General features: G+C 42.8%; 1 protein-coding gene across 2 annotated transcripts in view; it reads right to left on the reverse strand.

The window, feature by feature from the left end:
- The window catches only part of LOC132434879 (activator of 90 kDa heat shock protein ATPase homolog 2), a 29,749-nt gene extending 18,069 nt beyond the window's left edge, over positions 1 to 11,680 (reverse strand). For both annotated transcript variants that reach the window (XM_060026534.1, XM_060026533.1), the window contains exons 1-2: positions 11,509 to 11,680; positions 10,137 to 10,327 (exon numbers count right to left, since the gene is read on the reverse strand). In XM_060026534.1, coding sequence (XP_059882517.1) covers positions 10,137 to 10,327; positions 11,509 to 11,588 — 271 coding nt within the window. In that variant the 5' untranslated portion in view covers positions 11,589 to 11,680. The remainder of the gene's footprint in view (positions 1 to 10,136; positions 10,328 to 11,508) is intronic.
- Between the last annotated feature and the right edge of the window lie 523 nt (positions 11,681 to 12,203).

Consider the following 12,203-nt stretch of genomic DNA (forward strand, 5'->3'; position numbering starts at 1 on the left):
AGATCAATGGAAGAGAATAGAGAGCCCAAAAATAAACCCATGCATATGTGGTCAATTAAGCTTTGACAAAGGAGTCAAGAATATACAGTGAGGAAAGGACAGTCTCCTCAATAAATGATGTTGAGAAAACTGGCAGCCACAAGCAAAACAATGACACTGGACCACTATCTTACACCATACACAAAAAATTAACTCAAGGTGAACTAAAGACTTGAACCTAAGACCTGAAACCACAAAAGCCCTAGAAGAATACAAAAGTGATAAGCTCCTTGACAATGGTCTTGGCAATGATTTTTAGATTTAACACCAAAAGCAAATATAAACAAGCGGGACTAGTCAAACTAAAAAGCTTCTGCAAAGAAAACCCAACAAAATGAAAAGGCAACCTACTGAATGAGAAAAAATATTTGTAAATTATGCATATGATAAGGGGTTAATATCCAAAATATATAAGGAACGTATAAAACTCAATAACAAAAAACAATCTGGTTAGAAAATAGGCAGAAAATCTGAAGAGACATTTTTCCAAACAAGACATACAAATGGCCAACAGGTACATGAAATGGTGCTCAACATCACAGAATTATACATCAAAAGCACAATGCGATATCACCTCACACCTATTACAGTGTCTTTTATTAACAACTTATTGACCAGAGATGTATTAATATGTCTTTTGTTACCTGAACGTTATTGACTGGAGACGTATCAATACATTTTTAGAGAGTGATACAATTAACATCACCTTGAAAATTTGTTAGAACTTAAAATCGATCGAGGGTTCATTAATCAACTTATGATTGTCGTTATCATTCACATTTTTCTCTGTTAGGTTTTTGTTCCAACCTTGTGTATATTATAAATGCAAGTTTATTACCGTAAAATTTTCAAAAATGACACATCGTGAAATTCTGAGTGAAGAATTTTTTGGTCAATTTTATGCAGATACTTTCTCTGACTGTCCGAGCAACATATATACTAGTGTCTCAGAAGATGATAATTCTTCAGAATATAGTTGATTCAGACGATGTGAATATTAGACTAACAAAAAGACAAAAAACCTTAGTGATTGATTCTGATATGGAAAGTGAAAACGAAATGGTGCTGGAGAATGCTCCTTTGCTTCTACAGAAGAGTGGATTGAAGACATTTCATGAAAATTAGAAGACTTTACAGGTGTGTCAGGTGTAACCACTGAATGTAATAACCCGAAACATAACAGAATTAATTTTGTTTTTTGGCAATAACTTTTTCGAGTTGGTCGCTTCTCAAACACACTTGTATCACCAACAGAATGAAAAATCATATAAAGAGTATGGTAAGGCTTTAAAATGGACTGATGTAAACAATAGTGACACGAAGAAGTTTCTTGGATTAATAATTTTGATGGGACAAATAAGAAAGTCACACTGGAAAGAATATTGGACTGATCCCTTACTTGAAACACCTGTCTTTCCAAAGATTCTGACGAGAATAAGGTTCAAACAAATAATGACAGCTCTTCACTTTAATAACTCAGAAACTCCACTTCCTACAGACAGAATTTCAAAAGTTAAACCTCTTTTAGATTATTTTCTACCAAAATTTCAATCGATCTATATACAAACAAGAGCTATCACTTGATAAGGCAATGATAAAAGTGGAGAGGACAACTCAAGATTCAAAACCTATAATCCCAGAAAACTTACAAAATATGGAATTTTGGTCAGGATGGTTAGCGAAAGTGAAACTGGATATATATGCTACCTTGAGATTTACACAGGTGAAGGAAAGAAACTACAACAATATTATCAGTCCTACAACCTTATCTTGGTTCACAGCACCATATGTACCAAGACAATTATTACAACAGTGTGTCCACATCTGAAACACTGTTGAAAAATAAAACCAGAGTTTGTGGGACTATAAGAGAGAATTGTGGTCTACCAAACCAATTAAAGGAGAAATCTAAAATCTACAGGAGGAGAAATGACATTCTTATGGAAGGGAGAAGTGATTCTTCTTATATGGAAAGACAAGAGGCTAGTCCGCATGGTGACAACTATTCATGATGCCTCCATAACATCTACAGGAAAGGAAGACAGGAGGACTGGCCATCAGAAAACTAAGCCCACTTGTATATTAGAGTATAATAAATATATGAGGGACTTCCCCAGTGGTACAGTGGATAAGACTCCGTGCTCCCAATGCAGGGGGCCCGGGTTCGATCCCTGGTCAGGGAACTAGATCCCACATGCATGCTGCAACTAAGAGTTCGCATGCCACAACTAAGGAGCCCTGGAGCCGCAACTAAGGAACCCGTCTGCCACAACTGAGCCCACGTGCCGCAACTAAGGAGCTGGCAAGCTGCAACTAAGGAGCCCACCTGCTGCAACTAAAACCTGGTGCAACCAAATAAATATTTAAAAAAAATAGAATCATATCAAAAACAAAACACAACAAAAATGTATGAAAGGAGTTGATCGATCGATCAATATCTGGCAAACTTCAATATCCTCCAGAAAACTCGAAAATGGTATAAGAAAGTGGGTTACTGTTTGAGTAATTACAGTTTATTCAACGCATTTAAAATTTACTGTAGCCTTAATGCACATAATAAAATGACTTAACAAGCAATTTTTGTTAGCAGTAGCTAGAGAATGGGTAACTGACCAGTCTGGTGAATGTAGTGGTAGTCCCACACCTGGTGCTTCTTGTGGCATTTCTAAAAGAGCCCCTCCACAAAGATCCACCTTGTTGACTATCAGGTAAAATAAAAGAACATATTCTATATGAAATAATACCCACAGGACTAATAAAAAATGACACCACAAAGTGTAGAATCTGATCTTCCAGGAGAAAGCACAGTGAAAAGTATATTTGTAATAGATGTTCTTTCCCCTGCACAGAGGTGCCTGCTTTACTGCCTATCACACTCTAACGAAATAATAGAATGCTTTAGTAAGACATGTACTAAGTTTCAAATAAATACATTAAATGAAAAAAAGTTGTTGATATTTACGCAAACACAGGTGTTTCAATATTCACTTACATAACAAATTGCCAGCCACAGGCGTTAAGTTTCTGCAAAAATCCCCCCATCAGTAATGTGTTAAAAAGAGAAGAAATAATGAGTGTTGGCAAGGATGTGGAGAAAAAGAAATCCTTGTGCACTGCTGGTAGGAATGTAAACTGGTGCAACCACTATGGAAAACAGTATGAAGGTTCCTCCAAAAATTAAAAATAGAACTACCATATGATCCAGCAATTCCAGTTCTGGGTATATATCCAAAGGAAACAATAACACTAATTTGAAAAGATATATGCATCCACATGTTCACTGCAGCATTATTTACAATAGCTAAGACATGCAAGCAACCTAAGTGTCCGTCAGTGGAAGAACAGATAAAGAAAATGTAGTACATACACACAATGGAATATTATTTAGCTATAAAAAAGAAAAACACTCCTGCCAATTGTAGCAACCTGGATGGAACTTGAGGGCATTATGCTAAATAAAATAAGTCAGAAAGACAAATACTATTTGATCTCACTTATATGTGCAATCTAAAAGAAAAAAATAAAACGAAAAACCGAAGTTGGACTTCCCTGGTGGCACAGTGGTTAAGAATCCACCTGTAAATGCAGGGGACACGGGTTTGAGCCCTGGTCCTGGAAGATTCCACATGCTGCGGAACAACTAAGCATGTGCACCACAACTACTGAGCCTGCACTCTGGAGCCCGCGAGCCACAAGTACTGAGCCCGCGCACCACTACTACTGAAGCCTGCGCACCTAGAGCCAGTGCTCCACAACAAAGAGAAGCCACTGCAATGAGAAGTCTGCGCACCACAACAAAGAGTAGCCCCCACTTGCCACAACTAGAGAAAGCCCACATGCATTAACGAAAGACCCAATGCAGCCAAAAATTCATTTTAAAAAAAGAAGAAGCAATTAAAAATAAAATCCAAAGTCACAGATACAGAGAACAGATTAGTGGTTGCCAGAGACAGGGTGGTCGAATGGGTAAAACGGGTGAAAGTGGTCAAAAGTACAAATTTCCAGTTATAAAAATAAGTCATGGGGATGTAATACACAGTATGGTAATTATAATAATACTATATTGTATATTTGAAAGAAAGTAAACCTTAAAAATTCTTATCCCAAGAAAAAAGAAAATCTTATAACCGTATGGTGATGAATGTTAACTAGACTTATTGTGGTCACCATTTCTTGATGTGTACAAACATACAATCATTATATCACAAAATGAATATAATGTTGTATGCCTATTACATCTCAATTTTAAAAAAGGGATAAAGATTAGAGCAAAAATAAATGAAACATGGGACTTCCCTGGTGGTGCAGTGGTTAAGAATCTGCCTGCCAATGCAGGGGACACGGGTTCAAGCTCTGGTCTGGGAAGATCCCACATGCTGTGGAGCAACTAAGCCCATTTACCACAACTACAGAGCCTGTGCTGTAGAGCCTGCAATCCACAACTACTGAGCCCGTGTGCCACAACTCCTGAAACCCACGCACCTAGAGCCCATGCCCCACAACAAGAGAAGCCACCGCAATGAGAAGCCTGTGGACCACAACGAAGAGCAGCCCCCGCTCGCTGCAACTACAGAAAGCCTGTGCGCAGCAACAAAGACCCAATGCAGCCAAATAAATAAATAAATAAAATAAAATAAATGAAACAGAGAACAGGAAAACAATAGAAAAGATTAATAAAACAAAGAGCTGGTTCTTTGAAAAGATAAACAATTATTGACAAAACTTTAGCTAGACTAACCAAGGGAAAAACAGAGGATCCAAATAAATAAAATTAAAAATGAAAGAGGAGACATTACGACTGATACCACACAAATACAAAGGATAATAAGCAACTACCGTTAACAATTTTATGCTATAAAACTGGACGACCTAAAAGAAATGGATAAATTCCTAGAAACATATCACCTACCAAGCCTGAATCATTAAGGACTAGAAAGTCTGAACAGACCAATTATGATTAATGAAACTGAATCAGTAATCAAAAAAAAACTCCCAACAAAGAAAAGCCCAGAATCAGATGATTTCACTGGGGAATTCTACCAAACATTTAAAGAATTAACATCAATCCTTTTCAAACTCTTCCCAAAAACTGAAGAGAGGGAACATTCCCAGACTCATTTTAAGAGGCCAGCATTACCAGGATACCAAAGCCAGTTAAGGACACTACAAGAAAAAATTACAGGGCTACTCAGCCATCCAGTGGTTAAGACTCTGCGCTTCCACTGCAGGAGGCCCAGGCTTGATCCCTGGTCGGGGGACTAAGATCCACATGCCACACAGTGCGGCCAAAAAAAAATAAAGAAAAGAAAAAGAAAAAATTACAGACAAATATACCTGATGAATATAGATGCAAAAACTCTCAACAAAATACTGGCAAATTGAATTCAACAGCACATTAAAAGGATCAAATACTAAGATCAAGTGGAATTAATGCCTGGGATGCAAGGATGGTTTAATACCCAAGTCAAATGTGATGCATCACATTAATACAATGAAAAATAAAGATAATATGATCATCTCAATTCATGCAGAAAAAGCATTTGAGAAAATTCAACATCCACTGATAATAAAAACTCCCAACAAAGTGGGTATAATAGAAACATACCTCAACATAATAAAGGCAATATATATGACAAGCCCACAGCTGACATTGTACTCAATGGTGAAATGTTTGAAGCTTTTCCCCTAATAACAGGAATAAGATAAGGGTACCCACTCTCACCACTCCCATTCAACACAGTATTGGAAGTCCTAGCCAGAGCAATCAAGCAAGAAAAAGAAATAAAAGGCATCCAAATTGGAAAGGAAAAGGTAAAATTACCTCTATTTGCATAGCACATGATCATATATACAAAAAAATCCAAGAGACCATTAGAACTAATAAATAAATTCAGTAAAGTTTCAGGATAGAAAATCAACATACAAAAATCAGTTGCTTTTCAATACACTAACAATGAACTATCTGAAAAAGAAATAAAGAAAACATCCCATTTACAATAGCAGCAAAAACAGTATATACTTAGGAATAAATTTGACCTAGGAGGTAAAAGATCTGTAGATGGGAAACTATAAGACACTGATGAAAGATATCCCATGTTCATGTCTTGGAAGAATTAATATTGTTAAAATGTCCATACTACTTGGGAGATTGGGATTGACATATATACACTAATATGTATAAAACAGATAACTAGTAAGAACCCACTGCATAAAATAAATAAATAAATAATTTTTTTAAAATGTCCATACTACACAAAGGCATCTGTACATTCAATGCAATCCCTACCAAGATTCCAGTGGCATTTTTTTTACAGAAGTAGAAAAACCAATCCTAAAATTCACATGGAACCACAAAACACTCTGATAGCCAAAGCAATCCCAAGAAAGAACAAAGCTGGAGGCATCACAATTCCTGATTTCAAACTTTACTACAAAGCAAGAGTGATCAAAACAGTATGGTACTGGCATAAGAAAAAGACATGTACCAATGGAACAGAATCAAGAGCCCAGAAATAAACCCATGCATATATGGTCAACTAATATATGACAAGAGAAACAAAAATACTCCATGGGTAAAAGATACTACCTTCGGGGCTTCGCTGGTGGCGCAGTGGTTGAGAGTCCGCCTGCCGATGCAGGGGACGGGGTTTCGTGCCCCGGTCCGGGAGGATCCCACATGCCGTGGAGCGGCTGGGCCCGTGAGCCATGGCCACTGAGCCTGCGTGTCCAGAGCCTGTGCTCCGCAACGGGAGAGGCCACAACAGTGAGAGGCCCGTGTACCGCAAAAGATAAATAAATAAAGATACTACCTTCAATAAATGGTGCTGGGAAAACTGGATATTCACATGCAAAGGAATGAAAATGAATCTTACACTATACACAAAATATACACTATACACAAAAATTAACTTGAAATGGCTTAAAAACTTAAATGTAAGACCTGAATCCATAAAACTCCTAGGGAAAAAGACAGGGAAAAAGCTCCTTGATGTTGGTCTGGGACTACTCAAACTAAAAAGCTTCTGCACAAGCAAAAGAAACAATCAACAAAATGAAAAGGCAACCTACAGAATAGAAGAAAATATTTGTAAACCATATCTGATGAGTTAATATCCAAAATATGTAAGGAATCATACAACTCAATAGCAAACAACCAAACCAAAACAAAAAATACCATTAAAAAGATGAGCAGGGCTTCCCTGGTGGCGCAGTGGTTAAGAGTCCGCCTGCCGATGCAGGGGACACGGGTTCGTGCCCCAGTCTGGGAAGATCCCACATGCCGCGGAGTGGCTGCGCCCGTGGGCCATGGCCGCTAAGCCTGCGCGTCTGGAGCCTGTTGCTCCGCGGCGGGAGAGGCCACAACAGTGAGAGGCCCGCGTACCGCAAAAAAAAAAAAAAAAAAAAAAAACAGATGGACAAAGGAACTGAAGAGACATTTATGCAAAGAAAGTATTCAAATGCCCAACAGGTACCTGAAAAGGTGTCCAACATCACTAATCATCAGGGAAATGTAAATCAAAACCATAAAGAGATAACACTGTACCCCTGTTAGAATGGCTACTATCAAAAAGAGATAACAAGTGCTGGTGAGGATGTGGAGAAAAGGGAACCCTCATGCACTACTGGTGGGAATGTAAATTGGTGCAGCCACTATGGAAAACCGTATAGAGGTTCCTCAAAAAATTAAAAATAGAATTACCACATGATGTAGCAATTCCACTTCTGGATATATAGCCAAAGGAAATGGAATCATTATCTCAAAGACATATCTGCACCCCGATATTCAATACAGCATTATTTATGGTAGCCAAGACATGGAAACAACCTAAGCACCCGTCGATGGATGAATGAATAAAGAGAATGTGGCATATTTACACAACGGAATATTATTCAGCCACAAAAAAGAAGGGAAATCTTGCCATTTGTGACAACATGGATGATCCCTGAGGGCACTATGCTAAGTGAGATAAGTCAGAGAAAACCAAATAGTGTATGATCTCATTTATATGTGTAATCAAAAAAAAAAAAAAACCAAACTCACAGAAACAGAAAGTAGACTGGTGGTTGCAAGGTGGCAGAGGGAAGGGTGGTGAAGGTGGTCAAAAGACACAAAGGGCACATATAACTTCCACTTATATGATAAGTAAGTTCTGAGGATGTAATGTGCAGCAGGGTAAGCAATACAGTATTATACACTTGAAAATTGCTCAGACAGCAGATCTTAAAAGTTCTCAACATACACACAAAAAAATTGTAACTATATGAGGTGATGAATATTTTAACTAACCTTATTGTGGAAATCATTTTGCAATATACACATATATCAAATCATCATGTTGTATACCTTTCACTCATACAATGTTATAAATCAATTATATCTCAATAAATCTGAGAAAGCTATAACTTTAATATAATTAAAGTTTAATTAAAAAAAAAAAAGGAAGACCAGAGTACTGTCTCCTCCCCAGCGGGTCCCACTAGCCACCTCTAGGATTAACTACTAGAGGAGAAAGCACACGGGGTCAGGGAAGCCCTGTTCCGTCTGCCCTCTGGCTGCTGCCTGGGAGTTGCTGGGTCTTAACCTACAAAGGAGCTGGTTGCTGCTTTAAGCTAAGGGAGATGGAAGAGACACAAGACCATGAGTTTCCTTGGGGACCACAGAGCCCCTGTCTTGAGGAGCTGGATTTGTAAGGAGCCAGATCCTGCTATGATCCAGCCAAGAGCAGCCACTGAGGGAGCAACTGAGAGCAAACCCCAAGCCAGAAGGTTTCAACGCACAAGTGGGACTGCTTTTGATGCTCGCTGAACATTCCCTGGGCTCTGGCCTGGCTCCAGTTAGCAAGACAGCCACTAGGACAGAGGCGCAAGGACAGCTCACCAGGCAGCTCTCTAACCCAAACTCTCAAGAAAGAAGCTGACACAAGCTGAGGCCCAAACACAGCACCATCCTCCAGAACCAGATCTTGCCCTCTCTCCTCCTTTTCCTTTTCCCTTTGTCTTCATATCCATGGTTATTTCAACAAATATTTATTGAGTATAGACGGTCCACCCAGCAAGGAGCCAGGCACCATGGGAGAAATTTATTCATTCAACAAACACAACGTTTCAGACAGTGATCGAACCAAAACCAATCAATCCCTGACCCAAAGACCCAAAGAATGAAAACAACCAAAATGTCTATCAACTGATGAACAGATAAAATGTGCTACATCTATACAACAGAACGTTAGTCAACAATGAAAAAGAATGAAACATGCTACAAGACAGATGAACCTTGAAAACATTATGTCAAGTAAAAGAAGCTGCGCACAAAAGACCACATACTGTGTGATACCATTCATATGAAATGTCCAGAACAGGCAAATCCATGGAGACAGAAATTAGATTAGAGGTTGCAAGGACTGGGGGAGTGACTGCTAACAGGTACATGGTTTTGGGGGAGAGATGAAAATGTTCTATAATTGACTGTAGTGATGGCTGCACAACTCTGTGAATATACTGAAAACCAGGCAATTGTACACTTTAAATGGGCGACCTGTACGGCATGTGAATTATATCTCAATAAAGCTGATATTTTAAAAAATCTCTGCCCTGATGAACGGGGAGAAAAGGGGAATCCAGAACAATAATAATGTAACCATATGTAGTGTGCCAAATATCAGTGCTTTGGGGAGAAATTAAGCAGGGAAGGGAAACAGTACAAGGAAGGGATCTGAAACGGTCAGAGAATGGAGACAGATGGCTTTACTCAGGATGCAAACCTGAAAGAGCTTAAGGAGCCAGCAGGCACCTATTGAGGGGAAGAGTACTCCAGGCAGCAGCTCCAGGAAACGCTAGTGCTCACAAATGCCTGGCAGATTGAGTCCAGCTGACGGCTAAGAGCCCTAAAGAGCTCTGAGTGCTGGGAGAAAGGGAAGCCCACAGCTGGTTGGACAAGGAACTCCACATGCAGTTAAGGGTGTCCAGAACTCCAAACACCAATTCAGGGCCCCATAGCAGGAGTTCTAAATTTATCTGTTGAATGAATGACTAATGAATCAACCAACTCTGCCCCAACACAGCCCCCAGCCCCACCTGTACCTGGAGGACCCTGTTACCTTTCCAGCCCAGTTTGATGTTCCACTCATAGAAGAAAATCAGCTTTCCTTTGCGGCTGCTGCAGGAAGCCTCGCCTTCCACCTGCTTCAGCTCACTGATCTCGCAACGGCCAGCCTCATTCTCCACAGCAATGCCCACCAGGAGCTCACGGAGCTTCCCCTTGGACCAGCTGGTGGCATCCCGCTCTGTCCTAACGAGGGCCAGAAGAAGGGCAGAGCTGTGGATGGAAGCCCCCACTGGTGTCCACACACCCACTCTGGGGAATCAGGGTAATGCCCTGGCCCAGTCCAGATCAGCCCAATTCCTCTCAAGCAGCTGTTGGGTGGTACTTTGTCTTAAAAACACTGGTTTATTTGGGGGAAAGGAGGTCTCGAAATCTCATCTGGTGGAAATGGAGGGGTAAAGCCTGGGCCACATGAAAAGGTAATTATAACTGAAATAACTTTTATCGTAATAAGACAAATTATCAAGTGTTTTCACACAGATATTATCTCATACAATCTTCCCAAATAATGTTCCCATTTAAAGGGGTGGAAATGAGCAGAGAGAAGTCCATTAAGTGTCCACGGTGACAAGGCTGGGAAAGGAGAGGTCAGCTCTTCCTAACCCCAAGCCAGGACTCCCCCAGGGAAGGATGCCCTCACAGGCTAAGGCTTTGCTCTGCCCTGGACCTGCCTCAGCATCACCCTGATGGCCTTGAGATAGCACAGCCCTCAGAGGAGCAGAGCAGAGAACATCACTTCCTGAAGCTCTGACTGAAGAGTGAGGGGCAAAAATCAGCCCAAGCTCCATATGAGATAGAAAAAGGATGGGTAACTAGTAAGAACTCCTAGAAGGCAGGGCTCACCAGAGACTCATCAAGTTAGATATGGAGTTGAGATCCAAATTCCTGTTCTTTCCAATACATACGTAACACACACACACACACACTTTCTACCTTCATTTTAACTCCCCCAAACTTCAAGGGGCTGGGGGGGAGGGGCGGCGCGGGGAGAGCTTCTAAGGTCAGAGACTGCCGAAGCTGAAGCGGTAAGTCAAGAATGACTTCTATTCCTGGGACCCAACCCAACTTTCAAAAAGAGGAAAGTGAAGTCCCAGAGCCGGTGCAGATAAGACACCGGGTCTTCAGGCTCCAAGGGCTCCGCAAGCCCTGAGGCTAATGACGAGCATCTGCACCTGTGCAGCCCCCAACCCTCCCCACTCCCCCGGCCCGGGGCCCACCACGGCCCGGGAGGCGCCCCGAGACACCCGGCCGCCCCTGCACCCGGGTTACAGGGCGCCGGGCGCTCGCAGAGGGTCCCCACCCCCACCCCGCCGGCTCCGGAGGGAGGAGGCCCAGACGCCGCGGCCCCGGCCCCTGCCCGGCCGCACCAGTGCCAGTTGTTCACGTTGGTCCCGTCCTCCCGCTCCTCCACGATCCAGCGCGGGTCTCCCTGGCCCCACTTGGCCATGTCTGCGCCGCGGCGCGGCCTCAGCGGAGAACAAGGAAGAGCCGCGGCAGCGCTACGGCTCCGCCGCCGACGTTTCCGGCCTTCGAGTCCAAGATCAGAGCGTTCGCAGCGCCCAGAAAGTGCCAGAAATCCCCGCCCCCTGCGCCACCCGGCCCCGCCCGCCCCGCTCGCCCCGCTGCGGAGCTCCGGGAGAGCTGGAGCGGGGCTGTTTCCGAGGGGCGGGGGCGCGGGGCGGGGCCCGGAGGGTGGAGAGGGCGGGGGGCGTCTGGGCTCAGGAAGCCCGCCCCCGGGAGGGGGTTGGGCCCGAGGCGGGTGCGGGCCAGGAGGGGAGGGGTCGGGGCCCAGGAGACCCGCGTGGGGGGCGGCGGTGGGTAGGCTAAGGGCCCGAGCCACGGCGCTGGGCGGGGGGCGACCTGGGAGGCCGGGTGGGGTTTGCGGAGGCCTTGGGCCCCGCCGCGGGTCTCGCAAGTGCACGGGCTGGGGAAGGCCGGACGCCTCTCAACGGTTCGTTATTATTACTGCAGCGACGACCTTCAGTGCTGGCAAGCGGGGCGTTGAGTAAGGGGCGCCTGAGAGTTGCACCGAGGCTGCAGACAGGAAACGGCCGTCGGGCTG

Source organism: Delphinus delphis, chromosome 12 (genome assembly GCF_949987515.2).
Source record: "Delphinus delphis chromosome 12, mDelDel1.2, whole genome shotgun sequence".
Taxonomy (NCBI): Eukaryota; Metazoa; Chordata; class Mammalia; order Artiodactyla; family Delphinidae; genus Delphinus; species Delphinus delphis.